Here is a 20,570-nt window from a genome sequence, read left to right as displayed (position 1 = left end):
TCTGTCCATCTGATTTCAGGTGCTGTGAAGGGAACCCTTGAGGGATTGGAAAGTTGTGAGGTCCTGACTTTCCAGGTGTAGGAGGTTTTGTTCAAAGCCCCAAAAGAAATCAAAGAGTGTGTAGACAGAGTGTCCACCATATGATTCAACTAGCAGTTTGGAAAGTGGAGGGAGGGCAGAGTCCCAAATTGTTACACTGTTCAGTGGCTGTAGGTCCAAAACAGGTCATAGAGATCTGTCTTTCTTCAGGATGCAGAACCAACAGGATTGGTAGGAGGACTGGGAGGGTTTGTAAATCCCTGCATTTAGCTCGTCTTGCAAGGCCTTGAGGACCTTCAGTAATAAAGCGGGGGGCACCAGAATATTCTTCTGTTGCCATGTATATGTTCAATCATTGGAATTTGGACCAGGTCAAAGTAGTCACTGCAAAATAAACCCATTTCCCAAGCAAATGCTTTTTCATGGGTACAAAGGACCCATGTGACAAGTTTCTCTTCTTCAGGCCAGAGGAATCTGTATATGTTTATGTTCAGTTCTTCAAATCATTCCAGAGTGAGCTGATTTCCAGGGTTCAAGGTCAGTGGGGTATCAGGGAGTGGGGGAAGCATAGCAAAAGGGTTGGAGGGAATGTGTCTCCATATTTTTACACTCTCCAGTGTTGTTGGCAAGACAGGCTCCAGGCATCTGTCCATGGGTTTATATTTTGGGCCACATATACAGGATGGGTATTGTTGGGTATTGTATCCGATTCCGGGGTGTCTGTCTGAGAGCTGTGTGTTCAAGATTGAGTGCCAATTAATTGAGTTTTCCATTCCATCTTCTGTTCACTGGGGAAGATGATCCCAAATTAAAAATCCTGAACCACACATTTTCTTCCCATTTGATGCAATTGAGTCCACAAGTTGATTGTCTGGTGGGAATTCAGACATGTTATCTGTATCTTCTGTTTGCCATCTGTATAATCCTGAGTGATGCAAGAGGTGAGGATGTGGAATGGGCAACCAAGGAGCAGGTGGAAAGGCAGATTTGGGAGGACAAAAGCCTGAATGTAGAGGTTGAGACCAGAGATGCTGATGCATAATTTTGGGATGTGTCCAAGAAGTTGATTGACCAATCTGTTTGCAGATTCCATGTGCTGTCCATTCACTGGGGTGTATGCAAGTCTGATTTGTTTGCAACACTTTTCACTGATGCCAACAATGCCTGAGCTGCCATCAAGGATGCAAGGTACAGGAGTGTCAAGGTTGCCAATTAAACAGTCAATCTGCCAGAGGGGGACCATGTCTTTGCCAACCAATAACCTGTCCATGTCTTCCAAAATGCCTTCGATCTGGTAGATCAGAGCCTTGCCATCTTGAACCTTGGTCACCTGAATGATGTCCAGAATAATCAGTTTCTTGCTGTAAGCTTCCTTCAGCACCTTGTTAAACAGAGGACATGCTGATGCCAGGACCTTGCTGGGAACTCAAACCAGGGTTTTGGCAAGAGTAACTGCTAGTGCTCACAAAACTGTCTCATCTTCCACAGTTTCAGGTCATTTGGCATGGGGTTTTGGTGGGTCCAGGATGGCATCCAACTTCTCCAGTTTGTCCACTCATATGCCAGTGAAGTGTGCAGCACTACAATGTATGTGCATGTCCGATTTGTCCTTTCTGGCTGCTGGTGTGTAGACTTTGGAGACCTTGGCCAAATTTCCCATGAACACTGCATGCCTTTTCCTGAGTCAGTCTGCTTCAGCCATTAACACTTTGATCTCCTTGTCATTCCATTTGACCATTGGTCCTGTTTTTTGGCAAGGATATGCAGCACCAAGTGATCCACCATGACTTCAAATTCAGAGTCTGAGCCAATATCTTTGATGATCACATTGTGAAAAGTGACAAGAGGGGTTGCTTGTGATTTTGGACAATGTTCCAGGTGGTCCTTGTAGTAGGTGTTGACCTTTTCTTCAAGGTCCTGACTGGGCCAATGATGTGGGATGAATCGGCCACCAGCAAGGACATGATAAGTGCCCTCTTTCTCAAGGAGTCCTTTGTCCACATATTTCCGGGTGCCTGGGCATGTTGTGATCTTGTCCATGCAACCAGTAGAGACTCCATTGAAGTGGCAAAGTGCATGTTCAGTATTCTGGGGGCCATATCTGTTTTGATTTGGGTAGTTCTCTGCTGGGACAGGAACCTGATTTGCACCAGTAGCTGGAGTGTTGTTGCCATAAGTATTTTGGGAGGGTTGTCCATAGGAGTTCTGCAGAGTGGCCAGTTGGTTCTGTGAGGTGGACTTCCAGTTCATGAGAGTGTATATCTGTGAAACCATCCCTTCCAAGTGGGCCATACATCTGGTAATTTCAGTGACCTGTGGGTGCTCTCCATTTTAATGTTGTCCAGTGCTGGTACTGGTGTTGCATCCTGTGAATAACTGGGCAACAGTGGCTGAACCTTTGTCATAGTGTTGCCCAGTGCTCATTCTGCTGTCTCCTTTAATTTGGCCATTGTCCAAGGTTCATCCACAGCTCTGTCATATTTCTGTTTGAGTCTGTTGAGCATCTTGTCCCATAGATGGCTTTCAGTAGGTGGAAATTTGAGTACATGGAGGAGGGCTTTTTGCTGGTTGAGGACAGAAATTCAGTTGTGCTTGATGAGCCAGGTAGAAATCAAGTAAAAGTCCCTGTAGAATTTGGCAAACTCTCCTTTGGTCTTAAAGTGGCATTGCCACTTGTGAATGAGGTTGTCAAGGTCCCAAGTTGCATACTGGTGTTTGTTATTTGCTGTGCCAGGATAGTACTTCAGAATTTTGGTCTTGAAATCCTTGTACAACCCCTTTTTTGCATCTTCCGTCCATCATGGATCTGAGTCCATAATTTGTAGGTGTTGTTGTCAGTGTAAAAGCAGGCCCAATCAATCTTATCTCCTCCACCAGTGACAACAGATTTGCACAAGCCAAATAGTTCTTCCAGGGCTGCAAAATAATGGGAGATGCCAAGAGGTGTAGGGGAAAAGCAGGGGGCCAAGGGAGACTCCCTGCCCATAGGCATAGTGTGTTTGCTCACCATGAGGAGTCATCAGACTGTGTCCACTATTTCAGAAGTACTCTGGCTGGAAGTGGATGATACTTCTGTGTCATGTGAAATTGTGGGTGTTTCTTGGAGTGTGGTACATCAGGCTTGCCATTTCTCCCTAAGCTTGTTTTCTGGTCTATAGTGGAGGTGGATACCAGAATATGGGAAGCCAGTATCAGAAATCAGAGTAGGAGGAGTTCTTGCCTCAGCAGCTCTTAATCAGTAAAAGCTGTCTCATGTTGGGCTCCAATATGATCCAACCCAAGAGGTGTCTGAAATATTGGTCCAATGGGTGGTGTGTGAGAACTTGCTAGGAGAGAAGGGGAAAGTCAGTAGAAACATGGGAGTCAAGCCTGTAGCTGAGCTCCCAGAAGTTGGTCAGTAATAATTCAGAGGTCAGTCTCCTTCTAGTCAAGTACATCCAGTCAAGTCAAATATGCTAAGTCAAGATGCTCCTGCCTATCCAGTATGGGGATAATCAGATCTGTATAACACTAATGGAAAAGGGGCAGAATAAGCTAGATACAGGAGTTTCTGGAAACTACTTATACTAGCTACTCTAAACTAAACCCAATACTAATCCGGTCTCCAGATACCTCTCCAAGGCAGATGTTGGCATGCCAAATATCCATGTGGGTCAATCCTGTTGCAGAGGAAACTTGCAGTCATCATGCCAAATATCTGGGTGGTCTTGTTGCCTGGGGAATCCTAGTAGTTGCCATGCCGAATATCTGTGGGGGTTGAGACTCATTGCTGGGGTGTGTTGTCCTGTGTAGTGAGGGTCTGTAGTGCTGTGCAATGGTCTCTAAGGCCCAAAAATAGCCATGTGAATACTGGCCTGACACACCCCAATGGAGGTGGGGTTGTTCAGTGCTGGCCAGCCACCTTTAGCACCAAATGCACAGCAATGCCCTCCAATATGCCTCCTCACTGAATATTCGGTGGTACTGCACCATTTTCCTGACTGTGCATTGTGTTAACCAGGGCCCCACTGACTCAGGGAGTCAGTATTCAAGGTTTGGGGGGGATGAACAACCCCACCTCTGGTGGGGTGTGTCAGGCCAGTATTCCCATGGCTATTTCGGGCCCCTAGAGACCATTGCATGGCACTACAGACCTTCCCTACACAGACAATGCACCCCAGCAATGACTCTTGACCCCTCCCCGGATATTCGGCATGACAACTGTGAGGTTTCCCATGCAACAGGACCACCTGGATATTTGGCATGATGACTGCAGGTTTCCCCCACAACAGGATCAACCCACATGGATATTTGGCATGCCAACCTCTGCCTTGGTGAGGTATCCGGATACCAGTTTAGTATAGAGTACAGTTTATAGTAGCTTGTATAAGTAGTTCCCAGAAACTCCTGTACTTAGCTTATTCTGCCCCTTTCCAATTAGCATTATACAAATCCAATTATTTGTATATTGGCAGACTCCACTTGACTTAGCATGACTTGACTGGATGGACACCAAGCTCCAATTATTGCATACCAACTTTTGATAGCTCAGCTACAGGCTGACTCCAGTGTTTTACTGACTTTCCCCTTCTCTCCCCTCTTTCCCTAGTGAGTTCTTGCACACCACCCATCAGACCAATATATCGGACACCTTTTGGGTTGGATCAGTGAGACACTCATCATTGGAGAGGATGGTGTTGCTATCTCTGACATGCTTGAAACATTACTGATGCCCAGCCCTTGCAACCATTCTGTCCTCTTCAAACCCCCCTTGCATCTTCTCATGCATCACCTCCATCTCCTTCCTGAGCTTGTAGAGTTTGGCACAAATGCTCTCAAGGTCAGAGTTGAAGACCACCTCCAGCTGCTCCATGTCTCCCTTGACCTGTTCAAAGTTGGAACTTGTGGTCTTGCTGTTCTTGTTCCAGCGCTTGATTGCAGTGTCCATGGTCTGGTGGTACCTCTTCAACATTGTGTTGAGTTCAACGACGGAGTCAATGATCTCCTGACATGACTTGGCACAAGGGAGGTGATCAGCTTTGACTTCCCTGTGAGATGGTGAGTTGCTGAAATGTTGTGGTGAGGCCAGACATGCTTACCCTGCCATATCATTATAGTCAAGCTGCTTGAGTCCCCTCATCAGCTTGAAGCACTGGTCAGTACTGAGGTCTGTGAAGACTTTCAAAAGCTCCATTGCACTAGCCTTTGTCTTGAGAGGAGAAACAACAATGAGAGTTAAGTAAAGGTTGAAGTATTAGTAGGAGTAGAGTGGGTGAGTTGAGAGGAGGTAAGAGAAGGTGAGCTGGAGGATGGTGGTAGAGTGATGCACATATAAGCATGTCAGAGGTATGTGGTCATGTCAAAATGTGGCAAGGAAGAATATGTGCAAGACATGGGATGGGTGGTGGTGGGTGGCAATGAAGAAAGGATCACATGGTCTTGAGTATATAGCCATGGTCTGGAGTATATAGCTGTGGTCTTGAGTATATCACCATGGTCTTGAGTATAATAACCATGGTCTTGAGTTTGCAGTATCCATAGTTACTCAGAAGACCAAAGCATGGATTGTGGGTACCTTTTCTAATACAGCTAGGTAAGGGTGTGCTATACTGATACCCAGTGACCCTGGTGGACCTGGGTAACACCTCATGTATTAGACCCCAGGAAGGCTGTGGAAAGTCCGGTCAGGGACTCACCTGGGTGTACCTACGAATGCCTCCGCCAAGGACCCCTCCACACGCGGTGAGTGTCGTTCTATTGCTGATATCCTCTCTTCGTTCCCGGCGGTCCCGCCCCGCACCTCCTTCAGCCTGCCGCCAACCTCTTCCTCCGTCCCCCTCCTCCTTCCTTACCGCCTATCCGGACGTATCCGTCCCTTAGTATGTGCGGGCGAGGAGTGTGCTGCGTGCGTTCTATATGTCTGTGTTACGTTCGTTTGTGTACTGACACGCTTCTCAGTGCATCTGTCAACTCCCTCCTCCAGTTGCAGCTCCCCCAAACCCCTCGCCAACTCGCACCTTTTCCACTCTGCCCCGTCCGACAACCCCCTTCGACCCAGCGAGTGCGCACAGGAAGGGTCACCTGGTGAGTACCCTCTCGGTTCTGCGGGCTTGGTTATAATACTGATATCCATTATCCTGGCCTAGCGCCCTTCCTCCGATGGGGTCTTGTCCATCACGGCTCCGCCAGATCCGCAGCTCCTCTCTCCTCTCTCTCACCTCCCAGCCAAACCCGCCCGATGCCTGGGGAACGGACATACTACCAGTGAGCGTGGGATAATGTGGAGCCATGAATTGGCATTTATACGTACGACGGAATGGTCCGTCTCGTCACCGCAGTGCGCGTGTGAGCTCCCCAAGAGGTTTCGTCGGACTCGGGGCTTTCAGAATGGTCGAGCCTGCTGCCAATCCCTGCCGGAACCCATTGCGAGAGCTGTTCGACACGGAGGTGATATATTTGACCAGCCTAGGGAGACTAGTCACGGAGTTTTCCCGAACGCACAACGGGTCACTAGCTCCCCTTGTGCATATCCTCCAAGAGATTAAGAGCGCTCTGTCTCCTATGGCTTTGGCCTTAGGATTTGGCTTTGGCTTAGGGTTAAGGCGGGTCAGTGAGGGGCGTGACGCGGACTGGGAACCCTGGCGCGGGCGACGAGCTCGATGTCGGACTCGTCCTCTGCGATCAGCCGTTCCTCCCTGGCCACCTTGTCAACTCGGGTCGCGGTTCGGAGTCCTGGCAGGGGGTAAGGCGGCGAGCCGGCGTGCAGCGATGGTGCGGCGATCCACAGCAACGGAGGGGGTCAAAACGGCGAAAAGCGCGGGTACGGCGAAAAAGGGCCGTCCGACGGGGCGACGGAGCGTGTGCCGGCGGTTAGACTACCTCTCCCCCCCCTCCTCCTCCTCCTCCTCCTCCTCCTCCTCCTCCTCCTCCTCCTCCTCGGCTTCTCCGTCGTCTTCCGGATCGGGGAGCGGTTGGTTCGGCGGATATGGCGGTCCGCGCGTCTCCGGGGTACTAGGCGTGCAGAACTTGAGCCACATATACAGCGTATTGGCGTCGTGCAGTGGAAAACTGTGGTACACCGCGTTGCCCCCCAGAATGTACATGTCAACTGTCCTGGCCCTGATCAAGATCGTAATGAAGTTCCTGCCAGGCCCCATCTCCGCCGCACGCGCGTGGTACGCAACCGCTTCGTTATTCGCCATCAACGCATTTTGATAAGGCCGCTTCACCTCGACGACGCACATTGGGCGTTGTGTGCGACGGATCGGATGAATCTCGTCCACCGTGACATCGGGAACCATGATACAGATCTTCGTGCTCGAGATGCCATACGAGTTTCTCGGGTTGTGTGCTCGGCGCGCTCCACCACCTTGTCGGGGCACGCGCACCTTCTGCACCCTCGACTCCGTCCGAACTGTGACAACGTCTCGCCCCGCCGCTCGTGCCTACTGGAACCTCTCATCCAACGCGTCGCGCTCTTCCGGCGTTTGTGCCCATTCCAGCGCCCCTTGCGGCTTTAGCATCCACAGCCCTTGACGGCTCGACCACTCCGAACACGTCTCCATGATCGCCATACACAGCGGTCCATATGAGCTGTTTTCCCACCTGTGTCGGTCTTGGAGCCTCGCCTCCAGCGTGCGGATCCAGTACACAAAGCTGGGGGGGCGACGTGCGTTTGTGCGGGAGGGCCGCCACCGCCAGCAGGAACAAGGGTGCCGGAGGGACCACCCAGAACGCGTGCCAGCATGTTGCTGTGAGTGATGGGAACAGCGCGACCTTGACGTTGCAGACGGGGAGGTGTGAGAGAGAAGAGCAAAGGGTGTGTCCAAGCAGCCAAACAGCAAGGAAACCGGTGTTTATGTATCTGGGCTGACTGATAACATATCATCGCACGTCACATCATCAATCAGAATCCCGTCGTTCCCACGCGGATTGTCTATGTGCCACGCGGGCCAGAAGCCCATGACCCCGCATCACGATCCATCAATGCCTCGGCATTGATCCACTTCAAATCGCTCCACTTCAGTGATGAACCCGCCAGCACACGGTTCATCAATTCTTTGTGCTCCGCTGTCTCCTTGCCGTCTCCCCTCGACGTGGGCGGCACAAACAACAGGCCAACCACCACCTCGTTCCCATCGACATCCTCACCGTGCAGAGGATACAGGTTGATCTTCGTGCCGCCGGGCGTCGAGTTCACTCGATGAGAGGTGAGTGCCAGCAGCGTCGACAAATCGCGCTTGCCGCCCACCTGCGGGTGAAAGTCGATCCACCGTTGCCAAGCGACGACGTCAAGCGCGTATCCGTCCAGGATGAGATTGGGTTCCTGAATCAGAGAAAATGAGCACTTGAGCATCAGGAAGAGGGGGAGAACACGGGGAAACTTACGGTTGCACTGGGCATAACAGGGCGGGATAGGACAGTAGACGAGGGGTAGCTGGCACAGACCAGGACCCTTATACCTCCTACCAGCCATGAGTCAGTCGGCTGATTAAGGGTCCCAGCTGCTATCCCCCCTCTGGTCTTGGCCCCTTGACTGGACAGTGGTTGTCAGCGTTTAGCTTACCTCCAATCCGCAGGTTTTCTAAATTCGTCTTTTAAAAATCAAGGATTGTTGTTCCATCTGTGGCTCTGTAAAGCCATCAACTCCGGGGTGAAATTCAGTCACAATTCTCCATGATAGTAATCCCCCTCTGGCTGGCTATATGTTTCTCCTCTATGTGCGGCAATGACGGGCCGAGTGGAGGTGAGACGGTGCCAAGGCGGTATGTGAGGACCGGGGCACTGGCAAGTGGATGTTGTCGTACATTGCTATTTACCGTCCATAATTGTTCAATGGCAGCAACGAACGGCTCTCACGAATCGTCAACTCAGTTCATCAGCGGCTTCGCACATGTCAATCTTACCGTTCCAGCGGGTGAGCAGTCCTCCTTCGAGCCCCCATCCCTTTTGTTAACTAGGCATCTTCGGGCTAACAAGGCACGCTACCACTTGCCAAAGCATTCTATGCAGACGTGCTAGGCATGCGGCCGATCCCCGTACCTGCGGCACAGACTGATACTCTCGGTTGGTGAGTGACATAACGCGGTTTGGCTGGAGGACCACGCTCACGAACTACGAGGTATGATTGTGGGAACGGGCAGCAAATACACATATCTCACCCGAAGGACCCCAAATTCCCAATCGACCCAATCTCCTCGCGGCACCCCTGCTTCAAGGTCGGCTCTCTTGAGAAGCTCAACGGATTGAAAGAGAGGATTTACAGGGACAAGTTGGAAGGGAAAGCGAGCTCGCCGTTGGATGCTGATGAGCCTGGTATGCGGGACTCGGGTGCCCAGGGGCCGGAATATCCCAAGAGGTTCTTCTGTCGGGATTACGCGGGAAACAGACTCGAGTTTAGTCTCTGAGATGTACCGTCACATATCAGGTTCTAGTTGGTTGCAACAGGATGAGCAGCTTGTTTTCTTCCGCTCACGTTCGACTTTGAATTGCGCCCTGCAACTCTGCTCGTTTCCCTCCTCCCCTTGTCCATTATTTGCGAATCCATCTCCATGAGAGCAGCCTTGTCCACTTTGGGAGTCAGTTCATGTGCGGCTTATCATGTGCTACTCGCCATTCTGCTCGGCTAGCCGAAGGACATACCTCGAAACGCAAGCATCACTGGGGCATTGCATTGCCTTCGCCACATCATCTACCCAACGACTTGGATTCTTGTTGACTATTCAAGCCAATTTCCCTATTCAACAAGGTCCTACACTACCAATGCCGTCACCCAAGCTGTCGCCCTACCATTTCGCCCGTACATTCCCCAAACTGTACTACAAGCCAGTAAAGCGCGCTTCCCCAGAAGGAGAATGCAGAACCGTCGTATATGTGTCCTTTTGTGATGGGGAGAGGGGGGGTTTGGGCAGTAGAAACACGCGCACCATGATAAGATGACGAAAGACGGCCAGTTTTGGCAGTTCTCCATAAATCACACCACCTCATAGGTTACAAACTGAGAGAGGAGTTAAAGGGCGACTAACCCATTGGCAACAAGCATGGAACTGGGAGTACTGTCCTTTCCTTAGCTCGGTATTATCCACTCAGCCGACCGCAAGCACTCGTTCGTGCGCTGCCAGCCAGGCGTATCGCTGGGGGTACGAACCAGACAAGGATGGGCCACGTCTAGGATACACCCTCTAGCTGCGATGTTTCCGCCGCTCACGGATATAGTTACCGTATGAAGCGACATAGGTTTGGCGTGAACAATGAAGTTCAATGCCCCGCAACTTGGTCCTCAGTCTCCTCCTCGTCTTTCTCTAGCTCCTCATCCTTTCCCCATTCATTCGTTCATTGCGTTGATTGGTAAAGAAAGGCAGAAATTAGTGATGGTAGAACAACAGTTGCTTGGAATGTAGAACAGACATCCGCTAGCCAGGAAGAGGGACGGTGACAGTGTGTGGTAAAAAGTCAGAAAGTCACGAGAGGGTGCATGGGGGTGTGCGATGATACAGTGGCTATAAAGAGAGGGGATAGCATGAAGAAACGTTAAAGAAGGATGGATGGATGATGGATGGGATGGACTGGTTGCTGAGACTTGCCTGCACCGTTCATAACTCGCTCCCACCCCCGATTGATCACTCTTGCAGCCTCCTCCTGACATAGCTCAATCCTTCCTTCCTCCTAACTCTCTGCTCCTGTTTACCGATACGGCCAAATAAAGTTCGCGTCGGTGGATCGGGATCCCATATCAGTCGAACGCCTCCTCTGCGCTCCTCCGTACCAGTCGGCGAACGCGTTTCCGGTACGCTTGGATGTCCTCGCGTACCTCCTTAGCGGCATCTATGTTGGCAGGAGAGTCGGTATTGGGCGTGTCGGAGGACAAGAGAGAGATGACGCTCAGGAGCTGTTTGGGAGAGGTGCGTCAGCGTGCGGATAATGCCGAAAGGGGATGCACGGCGACCCACAATTGTCTCGATCGTGTGCACAGGAAGCCACCGCTCGCCCGCGTCCTCGTACCCGTATTCATCGTTTCCCGGAGGGTGTAAGATAGAGATGCACACGTCGCCGTTGGGGTAAACTATGGTGCCATTGTCAGCTGGCGGGATGCACGGAGAGGGTGAACGACGTACTGTTCGGATGCCACATCTGGGTGATGAAAGTCATCTTAGGCGGGAGGAGGGGATACTCGGGTGGGAATTTGAGACGAGCTTTGAAGAACCCTCCTTCGCTATGTGGATACCGCACCAGTCAGCATACATGCACCTGCGCGGCTTATCGCGCGGTGAGGGTTGGCGAGGGTGGCTTACTAGACCGTGTCAGGAGGTCCGATGATGAGAATCTCCCATTCGAGCAGGTTAGAGTCGTCTACGAGACCGGCGGAGAAGCCATCCACCGGGTGTTTGCGAAGTTCTGCGAGCTGACGTTTGAGCAGGAGGTGTGGACCGGTGACGGGTGTGGATGTGCCCGAGTTAGCTTTGGACATTGCAGAGAGTGATAGCAGGGTGTTGTAGTAGTAGGAGGAGATGTTGAGAGAAGGAATATAGTCGAAAGTGCAGGTGGTGGTGGAAGGGAAGAGAGAGGAGTGAAGGGCAAGGGCGTTGTTGCGGTTTGTGTTGTGGGAAGGATTAATGAATGGACAAGGACAAGCGCAAGGCTGAAAGGAGTCGCGTGGAGGGACATGGATTATACAAGCATTAACCCACACGGAAGTATCATGCCAGTGATGGTCACAGGCCTGAATTCAAATAGTATGCACCTCACTGTCCAAACAGAACTCCTCAATGGCTACCTTCCCACCCGAATGGCGCCTCATATATTCCGCTTCTTCCCTCTTCAGCGGCCTGCCAAGAATCGCGATCGTCCAGTAGAGGCGCAGACGTTCGGCCTCAGCCTTGCACGCACACGGCTCGGGCTGCTGATTGTAGAACGCCTCCTCCAAAGCCCGTTCAAACATCCCGTCCGTATCCAACAAACCGTGGGGCAACTTTGGTGTGGCTGTCAGGGTTGGTAAGGCGGTTGCCCCGGTCCAGTCGATGACTCCTATAACATGTCCTTCCTCGTCGATCAGGATATTGACATGTTCCCAATCAGGATAGACCAAGACATGATTTTCCTCCCATTTTACATCACGGGTTCGCTGGGCAATCATGGTCACGGCAGCGTGGTGTCCCGCATGATCTACCTCCGCTGGCGGCTCCTCCAAATCTTGCCCCTCGACCAGGGCGGTAAGGTAGTCCTGAGCGGTTCCGAAGGGCCCGAACTGTCGTCCATGAGGTAGAAACGAACAAAACCCACCCACGGTGAAGGTTCCATCTGCACCGTGGTAGATACTACCACATTCTCCGACGGGATTATTGCTAAGATCGGAGAGTATTCTGGCGAGCTTGAAACTGCAAATGAGCCTTGTGGATAAACCCTTCTAAGCGGGACTTACCTCGGGGATGGTGTTTTCCATCTTCTGCCTTTGTGACAGGTTTGGCCAAACATCGTCCAACGAGCGACCCGGCATCTAGTATATGTGTCAATCCCCAGTCCATGTGGATAGTTCGCTCAACTTACAATGCTCAGGAGGAGGTACGCAGCGCCTATGCGGCAGTGCTCGTCCAAATCGTACCCATACACTCGGGGCACTGGAATGGACTTGACGCGCTTGCAGAGGAACTCCAGCGTTGCGGCCTATTTGCGATGAGACTCCCCTTGAATGTTGCCTCAGCATACGCACCTCGGAAAGGATCATCTGGCTCCGCCGCCTCATCCACAGCGGCTACCCATTCACCCGCGCAGTCAGCCAACATGTTGACCCTACCTTTTTTTACCTACTTACTTTCTCATTCCCGCGTGTTTTCTCCCCCTGCCGCACCCTGGAAGCCAGCCTCCGATTAAGAACAGGCCACCCTCAAACTCCAGCAGGATGAGCTGTAGGCGGGTCAGCCGCCACTATGGGTACAGGAGACTGTCTACCAACGAAATGCTGGCCGCCTATCATTTTCTAATCAGCACACAACCTCCAAGGTATAGCGGTATCGATACCTACCCTGGATTTTGGACCGATATGCTGCGATGCATTTTTTCTCCACTAGCGACGTCGCTGATGCACACAGCGCAGCTATGTTAACGTCCAAGCTGATGAAGAGGGTCGAGAGGTGCTCTTTGCTGTCCTTGATGTCGAGCTGCTTACCTCGCAGGAGAACATTGTCTTTTGCGACGACTGACTGGATCTCGGGGGAATCTCTGATTGATAGGGTCGCAAGGGGTATGGGTGCAGCTTGGTTATCCATGGTGTACAACGAAGCACAACAGAGACATCCATGTGGCTGTGTAACTCTCGTAATATAGGATCCCAAAACACGTGCTTTGAACGAATCTCATCCTCCTAGTCACTCGTCAGCTTGTCTAATAGTGTCCTCTCTGTGCTGTGGGACAGTAAGAGGACTACACGTGACCTTCCTTCTGAGCCAGTCATGGCACGAACGAAGGAGGCAGCACGCAGGGGTGGGCCACGCAACAAGCCCACAACAGGAACTCACGACGTAAAGGCACGTGCCTCTTCCTCTGGTCAACCATCTCATCCCCCTCTCCCGCACCCTCGACGGCCTCAACAAGAAGTCAAGTTCCGTCCTGTGTCCCCGATACTCAAAGATGACGACGACCTCATGATGACTGCACGAGAAAAGAGGGAGATGGACGCGTTTAGACGGGAGAAGGAGGAGAGGGAAGCGGACAGGCTTGCGTGGGAGGCGCTGGGTATGGAGAGCAGCAAGTGGAGTGCGAAGAACTTGAGTGACCCTATCAAGACTGTTGAGGTGGGTTCTGCCTCTTTCTTCTGCCCTCTCATCCTTAGTCCGACATTCTAGGACAAATGGCTCCTCCTTCCTGCTTTCCTCAAAGTCAAAGGACTAGTGAAGCAGCACGTAGACTCGTTCAACTACTTTGTCGACGTAGATCTGCAGCAGATTTTGCGCGCAAACAACCTCGTCACGTCCGATGTCGATCCTCGCTTCTACATCAAATACACGCATATAGCTGTCGGGCCTCCTGAACGCGCAGATCCAGACCAGGGGGAGAGCCCGGAGCGATTCAGCGTGACGCCACACGAATGTCGACTGAGGGACACGACCTACTCTGGTCGGATCACAGTCAACGTGGAGTACATCCGGGGGAACAAGAAAATCATCCGTCGCGGGATCGAGATTGGCCGATTGCCTATCATGCTCCGGAGCAACAAGTGCGTTCTTACAGGGAAGAGCGAGGCAGAGCTTGCACGAATGCAGGAGTGCCCCCTCGATCCCGGTGGATACTTTGTCGTCAAAGGGACGGAAAAGGTGATCCTCGTCCAAGAGCAGCTGAGCAAGAATAGGATCATCGTAGAGACTGATCCGAGCAAGGGGGTCGTAATGGCCAGCGTCACATCGTGCGTTCACGCTATTCGCATGCATGCTTCAGACTGACGCAACCGAGATCGACTCATGAACGCAAATCCAAGACGTACGTCCTAACGAAAAAGAACAAAATCTACCTTAAACACAACTCCGTCACGGAAGACATCCCCATCTGTATCGTGCTCAAAGCCGTCGGTGTCCAATCTGACAAAGAGATCCTCCAGCTCGTCTGTGGGCATAACGAAGAGTATCGCGAGTCCTTCGCTGCCAACCTCGAGGATGCCGCTAGGCTCGGTGTGTTCACCCAGCGGCAAGCACTCGAATATATGGGATCACGCGTCAAGGTCAACCGTCCCAGGCCGTTCGGAGCGCCTTTGGCGGGAACACAGGGCCCACGCAGACCAGCATGGGAGGAGGCAATGGAGGCACTTGCCACCATCGTCCTTGCTCACGTGGAGATGGAGGGACTGGACTTTCGGCCAAAGGCCGTCTATATCGCCGTTATGGTCCGGAGAGTGCTGATGGCAATGAAGGATGAGAAGCTTGTGGATGATCGGGACTATGTCGGGAACAAGCGCTTAGAATTGTACGTATATGGGTCATTTCCCACCGAGACGTGGGTCTAACAGTCCTTGCAGAGCCGGTCAACTCCTCGCCCTCCTGTTCGAAGACCTGTTTAAAAAGTTCAACCAGGATCTGAAGATGAACATCGACAAAGTGCTCAAAAAGCCCTCCAGGACAGAAGAATACGACGTGATCAAGGCGCTTACCTTCCACGCCCAATCAGAGGGTATCACCCAGGGCTTCATACGTGCCATCTCGACTGGCAACTGGAGCCTGAAGCGGTTCAAGATGGACCGAGCGGGTGTCACCCATGTCCTCTCGCGGTTGAGTTTCGTCAGCGCATTGGGAATGATGACGAGGATCACAAGTCAGTTTGAGAAGACAAGGAAGGTTTCCGGGCCGAGAGCGCTCCAGCCTAGTCAGTGGGGCATGCTATGTCCTAGCGATACCCCGGAAGGAGAGGCATGCGGCCTGGTCAAGAACCTTGCACTCATGACGCATATTACGACCGATGTTGAGGAGGAGCCAATCGTCCGAGTTGCGTTTATGCTTGGTGTTGAAGGTGGATCTTCTTCGTCCGCTTGTTGCCGATAGTGGTTGATCAGCTTGTCAGATATCAATCTTGCCACCGGGCCGGAGATCCACCACCCGGACACGTTCATGGTGAATGTGAACGGGTCCATCATCGGACTCACACGCCAACCAGGACGGTTCGTCGTCGCCCTTCGCAAGCTCCGGCGCGCAGGCAGGATTTCAGAGTTTGTCAGCGTGTACATCAACCATCATCATAAGACGGTACATATCGCTGCGGATGGAGGCAGGATCTGCAGACCCATGATCATTGTTGAGAAGGGCAGGCCGAGAGTCACCGAGGACCACATCAAGGTGTGTCAAACCGAGCCAGGATCCCCTTCCGTTTTCTTACATCCGGGTAGTTGCTCAAGAAAGGCCATGTTACGTTCGATGACTTCTTACGCAAGGGTCTGGTAGAGTACCTCGACGTAAATGAGGAAAACGACTCCTATATCGCACTCTACGAGCGTGAGATTCTTCCGACAACAACACATCTCGAGATCGAGCCGTTCACTATCCTCGGCGCTGTGGCCGGTCTGATTCCGTACCCGCACCACAACCAGTCCCCGCGAAACACTTACCAATGCGCCATGGGAAAACAAGCGATTGGTGCGATAGGGTACAACCAGTTCCGCAGAATTGACACGCTGCTTTATGTGATGGTCTATCCGCAGCAGCCAATGGTCAAGACTCGCACCATCGAGCTGATTAACTATGACAAGTTGCCTGCTGGGCAAAACGCGACTGTGGCCGTGATGAGTTACTCCGGGTACGATATTGAGGATGCTTCTATGATCAATAGGGTGAGCATTGTGTATATTCCTGGGGCCACTCTCATGTGGATTGTAGGCAAGTCTGGACCGTGGATATGGCCGCTGTCAGGTGTACAGGAAGAATGTAACGCTGATTCGCAAGTACCCGAACGGGACGTGAGTGTAAAACCTTCTCGGACCGGTGCTTTTACTGAATATCTTCCAGTTTCGATCGATTAGCTGATGCGCCCATTGATGAAGTCACTGGAAGACCACCGGACAAATATAGCGCTCTGCAAGCAGACGGCATCGCCGGTGTGGGCGAACAGCTGCGACCAGGCGATGTCTACATCAATAAACAGTCGCCGGCTAATGCCAACGACAACTCATTCAATGCGAACGTCCTCGACTCCACCAGCACCTCCCTCGTGCAGTATAAAAATACGCCAATGACCTACAGAAGCCCTGTTGGTGGCATTGTTGACAAAGTTATGCTCACAGAAACGGAGAATGATCAGACTTTGGTCAAGGTCCTCATCCGCCAGACACGGCGACCGGAACTAGGTGACAAGTTCTCTAGTCGACATGGACAAAAGGGTGTTTGCGGCTTGATTATTAATGAAGAGGACATGCCTTTCAACGACCAAGGCATCAAGCCTGATGGTATGTATCAATCTGCCCACCCCCACTCTACTCATCTGACTTTGCTCAGTTATATTTAATCCGCATGGTATGCCTAGTCGAATGACTGTGGGCAAGATGATTGAACTGCTAGCCGGGAAGGTACGATGTTGTCCCCATGTATTACAAAGAAATCTCAACCACGGCATTCTAAATAGGCCGGCGTCCTCAAGGGCAAGCTGCAGTATGGGACAGCATTCGGCGGTTCCAAGGTGGAGGACATGTCCCAGATCCTAATCGAGAAAGGGTTCAACTACGCAGGCAAAGATTACCTTACCAGCGGTTTGACTGGAGAGCCGATGGAAGCTTATGTCTACTTTGGTCCGATCTATTACCAAAAACTCAGTGAGTTATCACTAATGCTTCCTCCGATTTGGACTAACGACATCGCGCTATAGAACATATGGTTATGGATAAAATGCATTCCCGGGCCCGAGGACCTCGCGCTGTGTTGACACGCCAGCCAACGGAAGGTCGATCTCGAGACGGCGGTCTGCGGCTGGGAGAGATGGAGCGTGACTGTCTTATTGGCTACGGCGCGACCCAGCTACTGCTTGAACGACTGATGATTTCGTCCGATGCATTCGAGATCAACGCGTGTCAGGAGTGCGGCTTATTGGGTTACAATGGCTGGTGTCCCCTCTGCAAGAGCTCCAAGCGGGTAGCTAAACTCACTATCCCATATGCGGCGAAGTTGCTCTTCCAGGAGGTGCGTGTTCTGTGCATCCGCCGTCCCTCCATCTGATCGGGGTTTACAGTTGATGGCTATGAACGTGGTGCCTAGACTGATCTTAGATGACGCATAGAAGATTTCTTGCTACAGATGCTGGTCACATGTACTAACGAAATACCCACATATTGTATCCCTATATCTTGTCCCAATGGAGTCAAAACCCAGATTAATGACATCAACATGTACGCTGCTTCTTATTTGACCATAGGTGAGGGCAAGAACTCAGATAGGTGGAAGAACGGGTGATTGGTCGCAGTCCATTCTGAATTTGGATAGTATATAACGCACTGTCTCTAGAGCAGATTTTGGCGACTCACAAAAGAAACCTTTATTACCCCGATCGCGTCACAGAACTATCTTTGGCATCTGCATACCCTTCTACAGTGAAGCTCAACCAGATTATAACCCCGTGCGTTATATGTCGTCTTCCTCGGACTCGTGTAACTCCTCGGTTCGCCTATAAGCTTCCTTGAGACTGTCCAGTGTGGCACCAAGGGAGCGAATCTCCTGCCGATCAAGTCCTTCTCCAAGACCTGCAAGCTGTCCTTCGTGCAGTAGTGATTGTAGTGACGTGGTATAGTAATCAAGAAATGATGATGTGTGAGAGGTTGTGTGCAACATAGACAGCAGCGGTACATTGTTCGAATGAGTTGCCAGAATAGGAGGGAATGAAGTCAAAATAGGATATTGTAGGGCAGAGCACGATCTGGCAAGTAGGGTGAACATTTGCGGAATACAACGGAATACACACACGAACAACTGCAAAAGAGGCTCTCGGATGCCTATGGACTGCTCGAGACGCTCTGTGAGGTTGACCCGTGTTTGTGGAGAGAGCAGCCCGCGGTATGTGGTGCAGGCCGAAAACGTAGGTGTATCCTTTAATGATTTAGCGAGATGAAATACAAGAAAACAGAGCGGCTGCACCGGAACTGAGGCATCGAGTACAGTCGAGAAATCATATATTTTGTTCGTGAACAGCGTATCGTATAAAGGCAAGGCGCCAGACAGGTGGGAAATTGGAGTGTCAGTATGGTAGTTCAGCAGGGATGTAAGAGAAGAGAGCGACGTAGGATTGGAATTGAGGCTGATATGCCATCAGTATTGATTCTCCTGCTGGATGACTCTCATACCGAAGGGAAAGAGTGGCGGATTCAATGTGAGCAGAGAGGAGGGCCGAGCTCTGATAAGCCTCTCCAAACTAGGATTGAGATGAGTGGAGGTAACGCCGTGCAAGTATTATAGGAACGTACATTAAGGTCCAAAGCCAGCTCAGTTGTCCATTGTCCCTTTGACCATGTCGCTGGGCACTGCAACGGGATGATCGTCGCTTCTGCTTCTGCTGACATGACCAACATCTTGCTTTCGGTTGAGAGACGACGGCGTTCGGCCAACTACCCATTCCATTAACGCGCGCGTGACAGTGTATGCAGAATATCTCACGTCGTAGGGGTTGAATTTTTCTTTGCGCTGAGATAAGGGCAAGAAGAGAAGAGCTGGTAGCTTTGGATACTCATCCCGAAATGTTTGCAATAGGGACGCGGAGAGCGAGGCAAAGGCGTCTGACGCAGAGGACGTCGCTTGGAGTCCTTGGAGCAAGTCGCACTCCTCCGCAAACAATCGAAAATCCTTATCCCAAAAGTCATTCTCCTGCTCGAGATATTACTGGCATGCATGATGAGCAGATATGTAGGGGCACGCACATGCTGTAAACGACCCCACGCGTCTTCTCCTTCGTCCCATTTGTTGCCAGTGCCAGTTAGGATGTACGACACCGGCCAGATCGAGCATGGATGGTAGTAGACGCTAGTGTAGTCAGCCCAAGTAGACGGATTATAGGTTCTTCTCGATTCGATCGTTTGGGAAGCTTTCGTGGTCTGCTCGTCGAGATCACATTGATACTGTGACTTGGGATGAAGAGGTTGCTGATATGAAACGCTCTGGCCTGTCCTAGTCGATCATTTAGAAGGATAATAATGGACGATATATCTCCCCTGACCAGCTTGCCGAGTCATTGGCCTCCTCCCCAGCAACACTTTCGTACATCGTGTTGTACTTAGGTATCGATCCAAAGACATCTCAGACTCGACTTAGTTCATGGTCTCGGTAACAAGCTATACGACCCACCTTTTGAGTCGAATATCAACACTCTGGGAAGGTACGTCGACACTCCCTAAGCCGTGAGGGTTCGATAAACATTTCATGAGACTTCAGGTAGGCTGTTCTTACATTCGTCCCCAGCCCCTCCCGGAAGGAGATATCATGGTTCACTTCGGGCGGCTTCCGTTCGTTAACCTCTTCAGGCTCTTCTTCCCAATCGAAGTAGCTCTCCTGGACATTCCAAAAGTGTTGTCCTATGTAGTTTGCGTATGTGCCAGACTGAACGTAGATGATCTCATGCATGGCCGTCTGTTGCAGGGTCTCCTCAGGCTCGGTAGTATCATGATAACATAGTAGGTGTGGGACGCGCGCGCAACGGAGGCAAAAGACCCTGCTTTTGCCAAATATAGCAATTTCTCCCAATTCTGAACATATGGGCTCACACCTAAGCACGGAGTTATGTTATAATATAATACAGTGAAAAATATGGTAATATCACCCTACCACTAGCCCTAACCCTAACCAACCCTAACCTTAACCAACCCTAACCTGCTAGATGGGTCCTAACCAGTACCCTAACCCTACACAGAGGCACAGGGGAGGAATTGCCTTTTTCGGAAATTACAGAGGTAAATTGCCCTGCTCTTTCCCTTTTAGGGGATTATGGACGCAATTTGCCTCCCTTGCGCGCGTCCTACACCTATGCATACTACTCCGAGTCATCTCGTGTGCGCTCGGGTGAACCCCACCGTCTTTCCTGCCACCACCTCGAGTGGTTTTACCGCATAG

General features: G+C 51.4%; 9 protein-coding genes across 9 annotated transcripts; 3 read left to right on the top strand and 6 right to left on the bottom strand.

Annotated features, from left to right (window-relative positions):
* Positions 1 to 892: 892 nt before the first annotated feature.
* Positions 893 to 1,225, bottom strand: DACRYDRAFT_25756 (uncharacterized protein; the record flags this gene model as incomplete). Its single annotated transcript, XM_040774273.1, has 1 exon — positions 893 to 1,225. A coding segment is annotated over one exon (333 nt), but the record flags the coding sequence as incomplete, so codon positions are not given.
* A 4,617-nt stretch (positions 1,226 to 5,842) lies between these two features.
* On the top strand, positions 5,843 to 6,900 carry DACRYDRAFT_23278 (uncharacterized protein). Its single transcript, XM_040773186.1, has 2 exons — positions 5,843 to 5,923; positions 5,977 to 6,900. Exons 1-2 carry the CDS (start codon positions 5,900 to 5,902, stop codon positions 6,136 to 6,138), a joined length of 186 nt encoding a protein of 61 aa, XP_040627277.1. The 5' UTR covers positions 5,843 to 5,899; the 3' UTR covers positions 6,139 to 6,900.
* DACRYDRAFT_109110 (uncharacterized protein) lies at positions 6,894 to 7,583 on the bottom strand (the record flags this gene model as incomplete). Its single annotated transcript, XM_040768813.1, has 2 exons — positions 6,894 to 7,416; positions 7,468 to 7,583. 2 exons carry the CDS (start codon positions 7,581 to 7,583, stop codon positions 6,894 to 6,896), a joined length of 639 nt encoding a protein of 212 aa, XP_040627276.1.
* Positions 7,584 to 7,954: 371 nt separating this feature from the next.
* Positions 7,955 to 8,421, bottom strand: DACRYDRAFT_89866 (uncharacterized protein; the record flags this gene model as incomplete). The annotated part of the gene is made up of 2 exons (XM_040776937.1): positions 7,955 to 8,344; positions 8,407 to 8,421. 2 exons carry the CDS (start codon positions 8,419 to 8,421, stop codon positions 7,955 to 7,957), a joined length of 405 nt encoding a protein of 134 aa, XP_040627275.1.
* A 578-nt stretch (positions 8,422 to 8,999) lies between these two features.
* DACRYDRAFT_54501 (glyoxalase family protein) lies at positions 9,000 to 9,425 on the top strand (the record flags this gene model as incomplete). Its single annotated transcript, XM_040775264.1, has 2 exons — positions 9,000 to 9,088; positions 9,140 to 9,425. Coding segments are annotated over 2 exons (375 nt in total), but the record flags the coding sequence as incomplete, so codon positions are not given.
* Positions 9,426 to 10,360: 935 nt separating this feature from the next.
* DACRYDRAFT_68568 (ubiquitin-conjugating enzyme) lies at positions 10,361 to 11,606 on the bottom strand. Its single transcript, XM_040775875.1, has 4 exons — positions 11,310 to 11,606; positions 11,133 to 11,230; positions 10,968 to 11,080; positions 10,361 to 10,906 (listed from the first exon to the last, which is right to left on the bottom strand). Exons 1-4 carry the CDS (start codon positions 11,483 to 11,485, stop codon positions 10,751 to 10,753), a joined length of 543 nt encoding a protein of 180 aa, XP_040627273.1. The 5' UTR covers positions 11,486 to 11,606; the 3' UTR covers positions 10,361 to 10,750.
* Positions 11,607 to 11,743: 137 nt separating this feature from the next.
* On the bottom strand, positions 11,744 to 13,280 carry DACRYDRAFT_109106 (uncharacterized protein; the record flags this gene model as incomplete). The annotated part of the gene is made up of 8 exons (XM_040768812.1): positions 11,744 to 12,262; positions 12,302 to 12,385; positions 12,437 to 12,511; positions 12,562 to 12,678; positions 12,725 to 12,766; positions 12,827 to 12,853; positions 12,905 to 12,981; positions 13,037 to 13,280. 8 exons carry the CDS (start codon positions 13,278 to 13,280, stop codon positions 11,744 to 11,746), a joined length of 1,185 nt encoding a protein of 394 aa, XP_040627272.1.
* A 468-nt stretch (positions 13,281 to 13,748) lies between these two features.
* On the top strand, positions 13,749 to 17,757 carry DACRYDRAFT_54480 (subunit of DNA dependent RNA-polymerase; the record flags this gene model as incomplete). Its single annotated transcript, XM_040775261.1, has 12 exons — positions 13,749 to 13,805; positions 13,857 to 14,413; positions 14,461 to 14,967; positions 15,020 to 15,507; positions 15,559 to 15,830; positions 15,881 to 16,321; positions 16,368 to 16,447; positions 16,497 to 16,933; positions 16,983 to 17,053; positions 17,110 to 17,296; positions 17,350 to 17,660; positions 17,710 to 17,757. The coding sequence occupies 12 exons, from the start codon at positions 13,749 to 13,751 to the stop codon at positions 17,755 to 17,757; spliced, it is 3,456 nt and encodes a 1,151-aa protein (XP_040627271.1).
* A 510-nt stretch (positions 17,758 to 18,267) lies between these two features.
* Positions 18,268 to 20,084, bottom strand: DACRYDRAFT_109104 (tubulin nucleotide-binding domain-like protein; the record flags this gene model as incomplete). Its single annotated transcript, XM_040768811.1, has 10 exons — positions 18,268 to 18,390; positions 18,438 to 18,560; positions 18,609 to 18,768; positions 18,815 to 18,882; positions 18,935 to 19,075; positions 19,125 to 19,331; positions 19,385 to 19,631; positions 19,681 to 19,759; positions 19,809 to 19,854; positions 19,911 to 20,084. 10 exons carry the CDS (start codon positions 20,082 to 20,084, stop codon positions 18,268 to 18,270), a joined length of 1,368 nt encoding a protein of 455 aa, XP_040627270.1.
* Between the last annotated feature and the right edge of the window lie 486 nt (positions 20,085 to 20,570).

This window comes from Dacryopinax primogenitus (assembly GCF_000292625.1).
Source record: "Dacryopinax primogenitus strain DJM-731 SS1 chromosome Unknown DACRYscaffold_13, whole genome shotgun sequence".
NCBI classification, from domain to species: domain Eukaryota; kingdom Fungi; phylum Basidiomycota; class Dacrymycetes; order Dacrymycetales; family Dacrymycetaceae; genus Dacryopinax; species Dacryopinax primogenitus.
This window is presented reverse-complemented; position numbering and strand designations above follow the sequence as displayed.

Bases quoted from the DNA above. Each gene is read 5' to 3' on its own strand.
- DACRYDRAFT_23278 (XM_040773186.1), top strand. From the start codon at position 5,900: ATGTGCGGGCGAGGAGTGTGCTGC. The intron at 5,924-5,976 runs GTGCGTTCTATA...CACGCTTCTCAG, and splicing joins GCGGGCGAGGAGTGTGCTGC to TGCATCTGTCAACTCCCTCC.
- DACRYDRAFT_68568 (XM_040775875.1), bottom strand. From the start codon at position 11,485: ATGTCCAAAGCTAACTCGGGCACATCCACACCCGTCACCGGTCCACAC. The intron at 11,231-11,309 runs GTAAGCCACCCT...GTATCCACATAG, and splicing joins GGACCTCCTGACACGGTCTA to CGAAGGAGGGTTCTTCAAAG. The intron at 10,907-10,967 runs GTGGGTCGCCGT...TCTCCCAAACAG, and splicing joins TGCACACGATCGAGACAATT to CTCCTGAGCGTCATCTCTCT.